Source organism: Silene latifolia, chromosome 8, assembly GCF_048544455.1.
Source record: "Silene latifolia isolate original U9 population chromosome 8, ASM4854445v1, whole genome shotgun sequence".
In the NCBI taxonomy this organism is placed as follows: Eukaryota; Viridiplantae; Streptophyta; class Magnoliopsida; order Caryophyllales; family Caryophyllaceae; genus Silene; species Silene latifolia.
Genome location: NC_133533.1, coordinates 57719918 through 57737437, shown reverse-complemented (window position 1 = coordinate 57737437; position 17520 = coordinate 57719918). Strand labels below are relative to the sequence as shown.

Below are 17520 nucleotides of genomic sequence, written 5' to 3'. Positions count from 1 at the left end.
TCGCGAGTGGTACGTTATCCAAATATTCTTCCAAACTTTGCTACCTAGAACCAACAAAATGGTGAATGCCTCCGCGGGAGGGGGATTCGATCATTTGAATGATGAGGAAGGGACAACATTGATCAAGAAAATGGTAGACTCGGAGGACAACTATGGATCTAGAGGAAATATGCTTAGGAGGAATGTCAAATACCCCAAGGAGAACTCCTCTAGTTCTAGTGCCGAGACAAATGCTAAGATCGACCTCCTCACAAAACAACTTGAAAAACTACAAAGAAACCAAGTTCACCAAGGCACCGCCTCACATGGTCCACCCATGGAGGAAGTGGCTCAAGCTTCAAGTTGCGAGCTTTCTGGAGGGAGTGGTCACACTTTTGACATATGTGGCAACAACTACAATGGGGGGGGGGGGGTATAAGGAGAATGTCCAAGATTTTAATGCTTTTCAAAGCTATAACAACAATGCAAGACCACCACGACCTCCATACAACAACCCCAATGTCTATAACCCAAATACCAACTTCTATCATCGGGTTTGAAGAACCACCCCAACTTTAGTTACAAGAGTACCAATGTCCAAAACCCACAACATCTTCAACCCCAAGCCCCAAATAATCCATCCGGATTTTCTCAACCAAGGGGTGGATACTCCAACCTAAGAAATAACCTCGGAAATCAAAACCAATGGCCCAACAACAATCAAAACCAAAACTATGGGAACCAATCTCAAGGTTACCAAGATTTTGGAGGCAATCAAAACAACCAAGGGTTCTATCAAGGGAACCAAGTGCATCAAGCTAATCAAGGGTTTGGGCAAGGGTATGCTCAAAGGTTTCAAGATCAAGGTCAAGGACCAAACTTCAACAACAATGGCCCTAGAGGGAATTATCACGAGGAACAAGGTCCCAACACTCGGAATGACTATAGGTTTCCTTTACTCATACCCAACCAACCTTATCAAGAACCACAAGGTGACCCCTCTCAAAATGAACTTATGAAGTTGATAAAGAACATGCAAATGCAACATAGCCAAGACATGGCTAATTTCATGAAGGCTACTCAACAAGAAAATACTAATCAATGATTTGCCTACCAAAAGGAAATGAGGGAATTGGAGGCCCGGTTGGCTTCTCATGCTCTTGCTAACCCTCAAAGGCCGGCCGGTGGTTTGTTAGCCCAAGGGCAAAGCTCAAAAGACGCCTCAACTAGCCACCAAACTCATGCGGTAGTTTTGAGAAGCGAGATAGAGCTTGAAGACCCCTACAAGCATCTTGAAATAGAAGTCGATGCGGATGCCAAGAGAAAGCGGACGGACATGAATGGTGGAAGGGAAAGCCCACCAATGACACCATCGGCTAGGATGAATGAAGCTAAGAAAGGGAAGAAGACATGTGAAGAACCGTCAAGTAAGAAAGCACAAGTGGAAAGGGACGTTGAGGGTTTGGTTGAGGATTTGCCTTATGAAGAAGGAAGAGGTGAAGATGCTACCGAGGAGGTCCTTCTACAACCTACTACTAAGGTAACAAAGAATGTGAATCCCCCAAAGGTCTCTCGCAATTTTCAACTTGTTTCTCATATTCCATACCCCTCAAGAGCCATAAAGAGTAGGGAAAACTTCAAGTATACCAAGTTTTGTGACATGCTTGAGAAACTTGAAGTCACCCTACCCTTTAAGGAAGTGATTTTGAACATGCCAACTTACTCAAAATTTTTGAAAGATATCTTGACTAAGAAGAGGGTCTTAGGTAACCAAGAGATAGTGGAAATGGAAGAGGCATGTCGTGCTCATATCCTTAATAAGATGCCCACTAAACTTGGTGACCTGGGAAGCTTTTCAATCCCATGTATAGTTGGTGGTGTTCCTATATCAAGTGCTCTTTGTGACTTGAGAGCAAGTGTGAGTGTCATCCCATTAAAAGTTGTAAAGAAAATTGGCATTCACACTCTTGCTCCTACTACCATGACTATCCAATTGGCGGATAAGTCCGTCAAGCACCCTTTAGGGCTTAAAGACGTACCCATCAAAGTTGGAAAGCTTTTGATCCCGGCCGATTTTGTTGTCCTTGACATCCAGGAGGATAGCCATACCCCCATCATCCTAGGTAGGCCATTTTTGGCTACCGAAGGAGTGCTTATTGATGTGAAGATAGGCGGCTAACCTTCCGGATTGAGGGAAACAATGTCGAGTTTAACCTCCCATATTTGATGAAAGGACCTACAGTTGAAAGGTTAAGCATTATTGAAGTGATTGATGAGGTAGTTCACGAAGTGATCCAGAAGAGGCGGAGATGGAAGAGGTTTTTCAAATCTCCCTACATGATGAAGCAATGAAAGAGGATCATGATGTAGATGACGAGCTTTTGAAGAAGGTGGAGGGCCTTCTCCCTCTAAAGGTACAACTCAAGCCCTTACCTCCCTCACTCAAGTATGCTTTTCTTGATGAGGGGGAGGCCTACCCGGTGATCATAAATGCTAACCCTAGTGAGTCACAAGAAATGAAACTTTTGAAAATTTTGAGAACTCACAAAGGCTCACTCGGGTATAGCATAGATGACATAAAGGGGCTAAGTCCAAGCATATGTATGCATAGAATCATTCTAGAAGAGGGGGGTAAGCCCAAGGTAGATGGTCTTAGGAGGATATACCATAAAATGGTCGAGGTAGTTAAAAATGAAGTTTTGAAATTACTTGAGGCCGTGATTATCTATCAAATAACGGATAGCAAATGGGTGAGTCCGGTTCACGTGGTACCCAAGAAGGGAGGGGTGACCATGGTTGAGCAAGAAGACGGGACTCACCTACCCACTAGACCGGTGATGGGATGGCGAATGTGTATCGACTATAGGAAACTTAATGCCGCCACCCTTAAAGACCATTTCCCAATCCCCTTTATAGACCAAATGCTAGAGAGGTTAGCCGGGCATGCGTATTATTGCTTTCTAGATGGTTACTCCGGGTTCTTCCAAATCCCCACACCCGGAGGACCAAGAAAAAAACAACCATCACATGTCCCATAGGAGTCTATGAATATCGTAGAATGCCATTCGGGCTTTGCAGTGCGCCCGGCACCTTCCAAAGGTGCATGATGGCAATCTTTTCGGACTTTCTAGAGAAAATTATGGAGGTTTTCATGGACGATTTTAGCGTCCATGGGGACTCATTTGATCATGGTCTAGTCAATTTGACTAATGTGTTGAAGAGATGTGAGGAGCACAACCTTGTCCTAAATTGGGAAAAATGCCATTTTATGGTAGAGGAGGGGGTTGTACTCGGTCACATTGTTTCTAGAAGGGGTATCGAGGTTGGTGGTGCTAAGGTTGCCGTGATAGAGAACTTGTCACCTCCTTCCAATGTGAAGGGAGTGAGGAGTTTTCTAGGCCATGCCGGATTCTATAGGCATTTCATTAAGGACTTTTCAAAAATAGCAAAGCCATTGACCGCATTACTCCTCAAAGATGTTCCTTTTTTATTTGATGCACCTTGTCTTGAGTCTTTCAATAGGTTGAAGGAAGCATTGGTCATGGCTCCAATAATTCGGGCACCAGATTGGAATCTCCCTTTCGAGATTATGTGCGATGCGTCGGATTTTGCGGTGGGCGCGGTATTAGGCCAAGTAGTTGACAAGAAACGTCATGTCATCTACTACACTAGCAAGACCCTTAACCAAACATAATGTAACTATTCAACAACCAAAAAGGAGATGTTGGCAATTGTGCATGCCATTGAAAAGTTCCAGCAATATCTAGTTGGCTCTAAGGTAGTGGTTTACTCCGATCACACCGCCTTGAGACAATTAATGGAGAAGAAAGATGCAAAGCCTCGATTCTTGAGGTGGGTTTTACTACTCCAAGAGTTCGATTTGGAGATTAAGGATAAGGCCGGGTCGGAAAATGTTGTTGCCGACCACTTATCTAGATTGACCATTGAGTATCATGGGATACAAGACAAGAGTGGACCTATCAATGAATGGCTAAGGGAAGATAGCCTCATGGAAGTTATCACCAAGACTCCTTGGTTTGCGGATCTTGCAAATTGCCTTGTAGATGGTTTCATTCCGGATGACTTTGAACCAAGAGAAAGGAGAAAGTTGAGACATGATGCAAAGCGGTACTTTTGGAATGTTCCCCACTTATTTCTCAAGTGTGGGGATAGAATGTGCCGTAGATGTGTTTCTGGAGAGGAGGGCTTGGAGATTGTTGACCGGGTTCACAATTCCGCTTATGGGGGACATTTGGCCAGCTCAAGAGCTATTGCTAAGATCCTCCAAGGGGGATTTTATTGGCCCTCCATGTTTAAGGACATCCATTACTTGGTGAAATCGTGTGATGCATGCCAAAGGGTTGGGAATATTGGAAAGCGGAATGAGATGCCTTTAACCAACATATTGGAGATTGAGCTCTTTGATTGTTGGGGCATAGACTTCATGGGACCGTTTCCAAACTCTTGTGGGAACGAATACATCTTGGTGGCGGTGGACTACGTGTCCAAATGGATTGAAGTTGTAGCCTCTCCCACCAATGATAGCAAGGTTGTCATAAAACTTTTCAAAGGAATAATTTATCAACGGTTCGGGATCCCGAGAGTGGTCATAAGTGATAGTGGATCACACTTCCGAAAGAGCACCTTCAAAGCTCTACTTGAGTCACATAGAGTGCGGCATAAAACCGTCCTTGCCTACCACCCCCAAACTAGTGGGCAAGTGGAGGTTTCTAACCACCAAATCAAAGCTATATTGGAGAAAGTGACTAGCAAGAGCCGGAAAGATTGGTCACAAAAGCTTCCGGATGTGTTATGGGCGTTGAGAACGTCATATAAGACACCTCTTAGCACCACACCCTACAAGCTTGTGTACGGGAAAGCTTGTCATTTACCCGTTGAGCTAGAACACAAGGCTTGGTGGGCTCTCAAGGAAATGAACTTGGACTTTGATGCCGCCGGAGAAGTGCGATTTCTCCAAATGAATGAGCTTGAAGAATTGAGGTTGGAGGCTTATGAGAGATCCAAAATTTACAAAGACCAAACAAAGAAATGGCATGATGCCAAGATCATGAAGAAAGATGTAAGTGTGGGAGACCTTGTTCTCCTTTTCAATTCCAAAATTAAGGTGTTCCCAGGCAAGCTTAGGTCAAGGTGGTCGGGACCCTTCAAGGTGATGAAAATATTCCCTTACGGTGCCTTTAAACTTTGGAGCGAGGAAGGTGGAACCTTTAGGGTCAATGGGCAACGAGTCAAACGTTACTATGAAGGAGACAACAAAGGTCCGATTGAAGTGCTATACCTTGGGGAACCCCTTCCCGAGGAGAAGACAAGTTGAAATTTTTGAACAATGATTTGGTTTGGTAGAGTTCCTAAAGAACCACCACTTGTACATAGCATGCATATTAGGTAGACTATGAGAAATTTGGAAACATCTTACTTGGCACGATGGAGTTGGTGTTGAAGTTTAGAATAAATTCCGATGACTTAATTGTGTTTGGGAGAGTTGATTTTTGAAATGTTCCATCATTGGTAAAATCTTGATACTTGAAGCATTGTATATGTCAAAAGGGGATCTGAGCCTGTGGACAGGCGGCCTGTCTATGACCGGCTCAAAACCCGCTGGAACTTTTGGACATATTTTAAGTTAGCAAAAGAGGAGAAAAAGAGAAAAAGGAGTCCCAGCCGGCCCACCGGCAGACGGTCCTTGACCGGCTGGGAACCCGCTGTAACTTTCGTGCGAAATTTATGAAGAGGGACTCCCAGCCGGCCGGCCGACAGCCGGTCTACCGGCTGAGAGTCATCTAGTGAGTCTGGGAAATTGGAGGAAATTGGAAAGGACTCCCAGCCGGTCGGCCGGCAGCCGGCAGCCAGTCCACCAGCTGAGAGTCACATTATAGTTGGTAAAATTTTTGCGAAAACAAAAAAAAGAGAAGGGGTATCAGTCGGTCGACCGGCGCAAAACCTGCTGTAACGTTTGACAAAAAAATCGCAAAACCCTAAGGATACCAGCCGGTCGACCGGCGGCCGGTCCCAGACCGGCCCAGACCCCTTACCCGGCTCCTTTTCTACTCTCCACCACTCTTTTTCTCCTCAGTTTCTAAAAAGCACACACACACACACACACACACACACACACACACACACACACACACACACACACACACACACACACACACACTCTCTCTCTCTCTCTCTCTCTCTCCTCTCTCTCTCTCTCTCTCTCTCTCTCTCTCTCTCTCTCTCTCTCTCTCTCTCTCTTCAAACATAAACACAATCACCATCTTTTCTCCTCACCAACTCAACCCCAAATTGTAACACCCCGGCCCAAACCGGGTCGGGAGCGGTTACTTATGATAGCTCACCAGGTTGTGTACATGGCCCACAGATCAACACGGGTCCTTTATAGCGCATTTTGTCCTCACTCATGCGCATCCTAAGACTACTCCCAGTCAAGCACGCTTAACTTTGGAGTTCTTTCGCATGGATGACCATAAAAGAAAGTGCACTTTGTTGATATGAGTAGTACTTCCAATCCCTTTAAGCACTAGACATTTAAGCCTATCACTGGATCTCTTCAATTACCGTGGGGTGTTACACAAATCCTTAAAAATCTTCATCAAATCATCAATATTTTGAGCTCAAACTTCCTTTTAACCATATAGTATCACTCCAAGCTCCATTTTTCATCACAAAAACACCAAAAAAACACCAAACACCATCACTTCCAAGTCTCCGGTTAGAGAAATCCGAAAATTCAACATCAATTTTTTGGTAAGTTCTATACTCTAGCTTTGTTTATTTAAGGTTTATTTGTCTTTTTTAAGCCTTTTGGTGGAAAATTGGGGTTTGACTTGGATTATTAAGGTAAGATAGCTATTTGAGATAATGGCACCAAACAAGAGGGCTAGAGCCGATGCAAGCACTAGTGGAGCCGAGATAGCACCCGACCCAACCTTCCCGGAGGTCACTTTCATTTACGAGGCACATAAGGTAAGGTTTTCTCACCTTAAATCTAGTGAAATTATCCCTACTAGATTTATTTGTTGCAATACCTTGAGAAGGCTTGGATGGGATACCGAATGTGAGAGTCTATTTAATGGGGTCGGGATGGGAGCTATGTACAAATTGCATCGCCAAACTTTTGCTAGGATTACACTTGAATTTTTGTTCTCCATTGAAGTGGAGAAAAATAAGAATACAAGTAAGATAACCGGTATTTCTTTCCCGTTAATGAACAAGACAATTCAAGTGACCCTTGAGAGATTTGGGAGAATTTTTTGGTTGCCAAGTACGGGGAGCCACCTTCCCCCGACTAGGTATGATCAAAAGGAGTTGTGGAAAGCGATTTCGGGTGAAAATATTGATGATGAACCAAAAATGAAAGAAAGTCATATTCATAGCCCTATCATCCGGACTTGGCACCTCTCTATGGGGTGGACCATATTTGGGAGGCATGAGCCTCACAATATGCGCTCCGATAAGCTCTACATTCTTGGGAGCTACCTTAGGTAACACCCCAAGGCATACCAAATCAATATTGCCCACCTATTGATCCTCCATTTGCAAAAGCTTAGTAAGAACATCTGGAACAATTCACCGATCGTGGTAGGGGGTTTGACAACCCAAATTGCCAAGGAGACGGTAGGCTTTGTAGAGTCACGACATCGACCGGTAGAGGGGGTCACCATCATAGATAGTAACCATTTGACCTCACTTTTCTTTACTCGGTATGATTGGGATGATAAAAAGACTTACCTCGTGATTCGCAAGAGCTTGACTTCAATTGCTCTCCCAAATGCCGACATGCTTACCCTTGAACCGGACAAAGACAAGTATCTCCTTCCTATTGCAAACCCCACCGCTCCTACGACCCGACAAGTAGCCCGTAGCACTCTCTCCTACGGAAGAAGAAAAGCCCAAGGGCCAACCAAATCATCGTACAACTATGATGTCCCAGCTTCCACCGACACCTATTCCTCCGCCCCACCCTCCCAATACCAAACCGTAGATCCCAAAGTAATGGAGCTCATGGAGAGAATGAACCTCGGGATTGGGAAGGTGAAAACTTCTCTAGATGATTTTCGCACCCACGTCGACAAACGCTTTGAACAAGTCGATGACTCCTTGGGCCGAGCACACCAAAAAATTGATAGAATCTACGTGGATCAAGCCCTAGGAAACTACCCACTCTATGAGGACTACGCTTCCCGAATCATGGTCCCTTCCCCCCCCCCCCCCCCCCCGATGGCCCTTTTCCCTCTTACTTCAACTTGACAAATGGAGGGTACACCGGTCCGGGAATTCATGGCGGGCTCAACTTGCACCCCGACTACTATAGCGCCCCTTCCTTCCAAACTAGTGGAGGATATGATTAGAACCAAGGAGGCGGCTACGGTGGTTTTGGGGGAGGGGGGGAGGGGGCTACACCATCACCATCGGTATAGATGCTCCATACAACCCTCATGACAACCTAGGAGGGTTTGGCGGTAGTGGTAGTGGGCAAGGAGGTATTGGTGGTGGATTTGGGGTGGAAGGTAGTGGCTATGAAGGTAGTAGATTCGATGTGGGTGATGATGGTTATGGCGGGAGCGGATTTGATGCTCATGATAGTGGTTATAATGGTAGTGGAAGTGGATATGGAAACTTTAGTTACCAAGGCGGCTATGATGATGGGGGCCGCGACAAAGGAAAATGTGTTGTTGATGTAGATGATTATGATGATGAAGATGAAGAAGAGGAAAGAGAACTAGTAGACTTTGGCTCAGATATCGAATGAGCCTCGATCTTTGCTCCCACCTTGAAAATCCAAAGCCAAGTATGATCTCTCCCTTAATCCAAATTTTCTCATTCATATTTAAATTTTTGTATGCATTTAGCTTACATGTAATATATTTAGATTAGAAACTCATTTAGTTGCATTCATTTAGGCTTGCATTAGATTTAAAATTTGTAATATATCGTCACATAGAGGAATTGCATTCACTTAGTATACTTTGCATTGTATTTCAATATTGCATATATATTAGATCATGCATTGCATACTTATTTGAAAATCACTTAAAATTTGAAAAAATCAAAAAATTCACCAAAAACATGTATTTCATTTCCGAATTTTCTCCACACATTTATTCCCATAGGAAATATGTAAATAAATAAGTGTGGGAAGAAAATTCCATCATTTAAAAATAGAAAAACATGTTATTTATTTTTATAAATTTGCCTCCTACCCGCACTTCCTCCTTCACCAGAAGATGTATATAACAAGTGTGGGGAGGAGGCCCAAAAAAAATCAAAAACATGTTATTTAATTTAAAAAAAAAACCCACAAAATACAAAAAACATGTTCTTTATTTTGCAAAATAACAAGAATCCAAAAATATGTTATTTCTTTTTCCATTTCCTTCCTACATCTCGTTCCATCGACGACGATGTAAATATTAAGTGTGGGGAGGGAAATATCCACTTTGTGCATATTGTTTATATTTGTATATATAGTTGTTAATTTGAGAAAATTACAAAAATCCCTAAAAATCGAAAAATTCAAAAATTCCAAAAATGTTGCATTGTATATATATATATATATATATATATATATATATGTTTGGCTAACCTTTGGCATAAGCATTGACCATTTGAGGTAAAAAGGAGCTAGAAGACCGCTTGGTAAACTCGTACTAATCTCTTACTCCCTTACCGTTCTTTCTTTATATATCTTGTATATTTGAAGGAGGGTGGGATTTTGTGTCTTGGATGTTCCTTGGGGGAACATTTGGATTGTTGGTGTTGATATGCTGTTAGGTTTAGTCAAATTGTTACACGTCTCCTTTATGTCATTTCCATTTCTTGCATGCACTGTCACATGTATATATGTGTCGTATTTCCTTCTTGTTGCACTTAGTTTGTATATAATGTTTTGCTTGAAACGTGGTCAAGGGAGGGAAGCATATACCCCAAGGATGAGTCAAGTCCCAATCGTGCCTTCCTCCTCCCCGTGGCTTCCACCCATGCCCATAGGTTAGCCGTGGGAAATTTGGGACGGACTAACGAGTCTAGGCCACCCTGTGAGACCATTGACCGTAGGCTAGACCTAAGTATCGACCTAACTACTCATATGTGAGGATTAGAGCCTCCTAGGGTTGGTACATTCATACCCAACCCTCATTTAGGATTGTGAGTAGGTTTCCTCGTGGGACGTGTCATGTCTAGACGCATAAGTGTGTCATTCCGTCCTTAGATTGTGATTTGCAATTCATTTTTTTCCACAAGTTATGAAATAAAATTTGTTTTCATATGCATATGAACCTCACATAGCCAAATTGCCTTATTTTGTCCCTTCCATTATCTCCCTTTTTTATTCACCCCCTTTGAGCCTTAGCCTTTCCATTTGGCAAACCCAGTTAAAGAGCTACAATCCATAACCACCCTTCCTTGATCAAGAATTGGTCAGTTTTGTAGTAGTGTTTTAGGAGGTGATTTGGGTCATAATAGTGGATAGTGTACATGCCCACTTGGGTCAAAATTTGGTGTGCATTTGGCATTGTATATGAATAAGAGGTGTTAATGTCGAAATGAAAAACAAAATAGGAAAGTGAAAAAGTTTCGAAAAATTCAAAAAGAGTTAGTTGTGTTGTATATATATATATATATATATATATATATATATATATATATATATATATATATATATATATATTTGTGTGTTAGAAAAGAAAAAGGCAAGCAACACCCCTCCTCATCATTAAAAGGGGTAGAAAAAGCCGTTTCTAAATATAGGGGCAATTTGATGTTTTTCCAAAGTGAGTCGGGTTTACACAATTTTTGCATAATTTTGGAAACCGAGTTTTTGTTAGGGTGTAGAGGTTGCTCATTTGTTCAAATAAGAGCAGTATTTTCAAATTTTTCCAATTTGAGTTGGGTTTATGCAACGTTTGCATAGTGTTGGTCTTCAATTCTATGTTAGGGCATAGACGTGTCACATGTGTTGCAATAAAAAGTGGGATGTGATGTGTCGACAATTCTTGATTTGAACTCCACATATCCAAACGGTGCTTGCACCAATCCCGTTTCGTCCTACTCCCTAGCCCCCTTACAACCCTTATTTCACGATTTGTGCATTGTTACATTTTGCATCTCATTTGGACATAGGACGGTCTTACACATTAGATTGCGGGCACGTTCTCACGAGTCTAAGTAGGAGATTGGTTTGGCTCCTTTTGGTACAAAAACACCCGAAATTCTAATAAGAGACGAGTGAAAACCATGAGGATGTCGTTGACTTAGGTCCCCTTAGTCATAGGTCTTTTGGTTGAATCTTGTGTCAGCTTTATAATTCTCGGAAGTCTAGTCCTTCTTTCCCCTTTCCCGCTCTAGAATCCGTTTCTTGAGCTTTGTTGGACACATTAGGGTTGCCTAGGCCATGTCTAGGGGGTTGGCACCTCCATTGAGACCCTGAGATGGTATTTCCCCGACCGAGACCATGTTTTTGAGCTGAAAATTCGGCCACTTAGATGAGGAAGTGGACCATTTTTACTAGAGGCATTCTATTACTTGCTTTTTGTGCTTACATGTTGGAAGCATCGCATTTTTCTTGCAATACCTCACTTGCCTCATGAGTCGTGCTTTACCTCATAAGCACAACTACATGAGTTGAAAGCGTGTAGAGTGCGCTAATACTCAATCGGCTTATATAGTAGAATCATTGAGTGATGCTTATATCGTGCACGCACTCTTGATACTTACCATAGTAGCGTCTTGCATATTGATTTTAGACTTACTCGGGGACGAGTAAGAGTTAAGTGTGGGGATGCTTGATGAGTGCCTATTTTGTGTCAATTTCTCCCTTATTCTCTATGCATTTTTCCCGAACCTACACAGTTTTTGACCCTTATAGCTTGCATTTTGTAGCTTTAGTCCCGTACTACGAGTTTTATGTCCCTCCTTGTAGGTTCTGCATCGGGAAGAGGACTAAAGAAGCTAGCAAAGGACCTCACAAGGCAAGCATAGGGAAGAAGATTGAAGGGAAGCGTAACAGGACTCCCAGCAGTCCGGCCGACAGCTGACTCACTGGCTGAGAGTCCCTCTATACGTATATTGGAAAGAAGAAGTGAAAGAGGACTCCAAGCCGGCTGGCCGGCAGCCGGTCAACCGGTTAGTAGTCCTTCCTTGGAGCCGGTCCAGAGCCGGCAGCCGGTCAACCATCTCATCATACCTGGCAACTTAATTTGCATTGAAAAGTTCCAGCGGGTTTTCAACCAGTCCCAGGACCCGCGGCCGGCTGGCCGGCTTAGACTCCTCCTCCCCGCATTTGTATTTCCTTGTAAATTTTAACCTAAATGTTTGTAAAACTATAAATACCCCTCTCATTATTCATTTTCGACACACAACCCTAGATCTGAAACTTTCCTTTAATTTATACAATCTTTTCTTAATCAAAGCAGTAATCTTTCCTTAATCAATATTAATTACTTAGTAAAATTAGCTTAGTAGTAGTTATCATCAATTGTTTACATTTGGTTATTGGGTTGTAATTGTGAGATATTGAAGAATCTCTTCATTAATTCAATCAAAGCAACCATCTTTCCTTATTGTTGGTACATTTCTCTTCTTATTTACTTTGTTTAATCAATAGTTTACATATCAATTTCTTATTTTCATTGTTATAATTTACACCATGCTTTCCATTGTGTTTAGTTATTTATCTCAAATTGTTTGCATTTACTCTTTAATTATGTGTGAGTAGTGACCCCTTAGGGTTTAGGGGGATTCTAAGTGGGAATTAATGGAATGATTGGGTGATGAATTTGTGGGTTGTGGATAAATTGTTTAGTCCTCCTACACATGCATATAAGGTGTTTGATGATTTGCTTGAGTGAAAGCTCTTATCTTTCTTCATTATTTGCTTAAGTCCTTTGTCTATGAAAGTTTATGAGGGATTTTGATATCATGATTAGGAGAGGATTGTATGCTTGATGATAGTTAGGTGTCATCCTTAGGAAGGCCAAGACTTTGTGCCAATTACCTTGACTAAACCTTACTCTCAACCCCTTCATTCACCCATGATTCATTTTTACCTACTTAGATGAACCCAAAGACCCTAGACTTTAAATCGATTGTTTACACCTTTTGTTAGCTACTCATTTTAGTTTATTATTAGTTTAGAATCAATCCTTCTTGTTTTCCAACTAGACTAGACTTGCATTGAACTCAATATACACCCCTCCATCCTCATGGTTCGACTCCGATTTATACTACTAAATTGGGTTATAAATTTTATTGGTGATAAGAAACTACGACACTACATACACCATATTTCTTACTCATCAAATGCACTGCAGCCTCACCCCTCAGATAGTACACCATCTGTTCGATAACCAACTCCGGCGGACACTTCACAATCTCAAGGAGACTCTTCATCTCATGGTGCCAGTTATCAAGCAGCTTAGGTTCTCCGGTGCCCTCGTAAGTCGACGGGTTAAAGCGGGCAATGATAGTGCTCAGGTGGGTTGCATCCACCGGTTTCTCAGCCCCCTTACCCACATTCTTAAGAGCCTCTAAGAGTTCTTCCTGCTGCTCAATCATACGGGCTACCTCATCTGTGGTCATCTCAGATGCTTGGATATACGCTGATGACCTCTTTGGCGGCATTTTGAGTTGATAAAAGCAGGGAAACGTAAGCACATAGCCTATGACTCAAAATAAACATGACCCTCCGCCAAAGAAGTACTCAGCCGAGTATGGTGAGATACTCGGTCGAGTATGGATTGCTCGGTCGAGTATTACTAATACTCGGTCAAGTGTTCCACTTCAGTAGCCAACGTTAAAAACACAGAAAACATACTTGGTCGAGTATAAAGTATACTCGGTCGAGTATGCTCTATTACTCGGTTGAATGATCACAACCAGTAGCTACTGCTACCAATACCCCAAACAACACTCGGTCGAGTGCCTGGTTACTCGGCCGAGTACCCCCTAATCGGTCGATTACCCGCCCTGCTCAGCCGAGTCATGCCAAAAACGAGCTGTAAACTATCGTAAACATATGTAAACATGCTTTTCTATCAAGATATATACATATGTACCACTACCCTTTTGAAAGCCACGTATTAAACAGGTAACATGCTCAACATTTTTCATGCTTAAGATCTATCATATACGAATTCACAATTCTCCTTTCATATATTACCATGTTCCAACACTTTCACCATTCATCAAATAACTTCACAAGATTCAAGTTATAGGCATCACACACACATGACTCAAACATACAACAGTTCCTAAGACTTCCCCATGTGACCGGCTTGAGATTGTAAGGGTCTCAATATGACTTCAGGACGTCTCCCAAGTCTTTTCGGTAGCTCCAAACAACTCTCCCCGGGTTCATTGTATTTAGACTCCCTACATTCATTGGGTTCATTGGTTTTAGGTTCCGGAATCGTCGCTCTGATACCACTTTGTGACACCCCCACATACCAAGGTTCCTTACCAGGACCACCATAACATGAGAGACCGTCACCATCTCGGTTGCCCAAGGTTAGTATATAAAAGTTACCCATCCAAAACACAATTATTAAAGTATAAATGATTAATGGTTACATGTTCCAAAATCAAAAAACTAAAGTAAATGTTACTAATGTTCAATAACTAAAACTGAATGATAAATCTCTTGACAGCGGAAGCTAGACTTGAGTGATGACTCCCCATGACGGCCCCATTGCTAGTAAACATCATCGCCTGTCACATTCTGCTCACCATCCCCGAATGGATCACCACAGATTTTATAAACCAACAACGGGGTCAGTTACTGTATAATCAAAATAAGACAAGTACGAAAAGATAAACAACTGATTATCATCCACCTCCAACTCCCAATCACAACAATTAACCGACTACACACTAAAGTGTGTAGCCCTGCCAGTGGGGGACCGCAGCCGTACCCACCTAAGCCCCGCTCATCAACGAGCGATAACCTTGTTCATTAATGTGCACATCTTCTCCTGTGGCGGGTTCCACAGAGGCGAAACTAGGGCGTGAAGCCACTCCCGCAAGTGACTCCACCCACCCGAGGACGCACCTCGCGAACATCACCATCAACCATCATAACTCCAACACCCAAATCCAAATCAACAATCAACAGATAATCACAATATCAAATCGTACAACAATCACAATGAAATCTTATAACAATTAAACAGTAAACTGAGTAGGGAAACCCTACCTTAGCACAACTGCAATGAGACATACAAGCAAGCTAGAATGGCTCCTCTACGAAGTCTTCACCTAACAACAATCACATAATTCCAATTACCATATGCAAAAACCCCATTTTTCCCCAAATCATAAATTAAGGCAAAACCCTAAAAGATAAAATAATAGAATTAATGAAATCAAAGGCTTACCTACACGAATGATACAATGAATGATGAAGAAGACTTGCTAACGATCCACACACTTGAGAGAGATTTGGACCGGATTCGAGTGACGTTGTATTGTTAGGTTTTGTAAAAGTGATTAGAAACTGTTAAACGCATCTTAAATAACACTAATCATCTCTAAATCAAACCGCGGAATTAATACCTGTTAGACCGGATACTCGGTCGAGTATAGAGTATACTCGGCTGAGTATCCTCTACTCGGTCGAGTATTCCGATACTCGGCCGAGTATTCCTGGGCAGTAAACTGTCCAGAAACACACGACATCCTTACTCGGCCGAGTAAGCCATATTTGGCCGAGTAAAAGACGTAGAAAACCGTGGTATTACAGACCCAATAAAATTGGAACTCCATCGACCTCCTGTGCCATATCCAAAACATAGAAATCAGTTGGAAAAACCAGCTGATCTACCTTAATCATTACATTCTCTACTACTCCCTTAGGGTGAACACTAGACCTATTAGTAAGTTGGACTACCACCCTAGTACGCTTTAAAGGACCAAGCTTATGAGACTCATATACATGGAAAGGGAGGACATTTATCGACGCCCCTAGATCTAACATGGCTCTTTCAAACCGTGTATCACCTATGGTGCAGGGTATAGTGAACACACTCGGATCACTACACTTGGGAGGGGTCTTACTCTTAAACAAAGCCGACACAAATTCATAAGCTTTGCCCTTCGGCTTTTTCAAACTTCGTTCCTTTTGATTTCTTTTAATCGTACAAAGTTCTTTTAAAAACATTGCATGCCTAGGAACACTCTTAATCAAATCAAGTAAAGGAATATTTACCTCGCATTTACGAAAAGTTTCGTAAATATCGGTGTCATGCTCCTTCTTCCTTGTGTCCTTCAAAGCCTCGGGAAAAGGTGGGCGTGGCTCATATGTAGGCATGGATGGTATCACCTCCTTTGAATTAGATGCATCATCTTTTCCTCCATCTTTCAGTAGCTTATCATCTTCCACCACTAACTCCTCTTCTTCTTGGATAATCACCACCTTAGGCTTAGCTTTTGGCTTTTCAATCTCTACCAATTGTTTTCTGTTTCTCGATGACACATCACTCACATTCTCTCTAGGATTTAGAACTGTCTGAGATGGTAAAGCACTCGATAGTTTAGCTTCCAACCAATTGACCGTACTAGCTAATTGACTAACTTGATTCTCAAGATTCTTGAAATTCTGCTTATTTTCTGCTCTATCTTGAGTGACACTAATGGTAAGAGCCCGAATCATGTCCTCAGTAGACATTGATGAACTCGGTGTAGCTTGTTGTGGTGCCTGATGTACGGAGGTTTGCTCTTGTGATCGCAGAATAAACTGACCTCTAGGAGGGCCAGATGATGGGCTAGCTTGAGAATTTCCCCAACGGAAGTTGGGATGAGCTTTCCATCCCTCATTATAAGTACTAGAGTATGGATCCCATATCTTGTTTGGACTACTCTCCCATACACCATTTACTGTCTGATAACCACCCTCTTGCATTTGAGGGCACAAATCGCTAGGATGACCCTCAGTAGAGCAAATACCACAAATAACAGCCATTTGTCTGCCAGATAACATATTACGGAGTGTGGACACAATATTATCAACTTTTTCCTTCAAGCCAGGATTATCACCCATAGCACTCACTCCTCTCCGTGAATGTCTTCTCTCAAACTGTCTAGAGGTCTCAGCTAGCTCTGTGATAACCTCCCAAGCTTCATCTGGATTATTGTTGGCTATATTTCCTCCACAAGCAAAGTGGATCATACGGCAGTTATCTTGGTTCAGTCCACCACAGAAATACATGATGAGATCATGTTCAGAGTAACCATGTAGGGCAGCTGGCACAGAGCTGCTTAAACTTCTCTAGGAACTCATACATAGTTTTCCCGTCTTGCTGCTCAACATTACTGATGGCTCTTTTCAGATGAGCTGATCGAGAAGGAGGAAAATATTTCTCCAAGAAGGCCTTCTTCATACCTACCCAAGTAGTGATACTCTCCGGTGGTACATAGTTTAACCAGTCTCTCGCACTTCCTTTCAAGGAGAAAGGAAAGGCTCTCAATTGCAACTGCTCGTCTGTAATAGCAAATGGCTTCATACTAGTGCACACAATATGAAAA

At 42.4% G+C, this 17520-nt stretch overlaps 1 protein-coding gene across 1 annotated transcript; it reads right to left on the bottom strand.

The window, feature by feature from the left end:
* Positions 1-15733: 15733 nt before the first annotated feature.
* Positions 15734-17203, bottom strand: LOC141595236 (uncharacterized). The gene has a single exon (XM_074415202.1). It carries the CDS (start codon positions 17201-17203, stop codon positions 15734-15736), a length of 1470 nt encoding a protein of 489 aa, XP_074271303.1.
* Between the last annotated feature and the right edge of the window lie 317 nt (positions 17204-17520).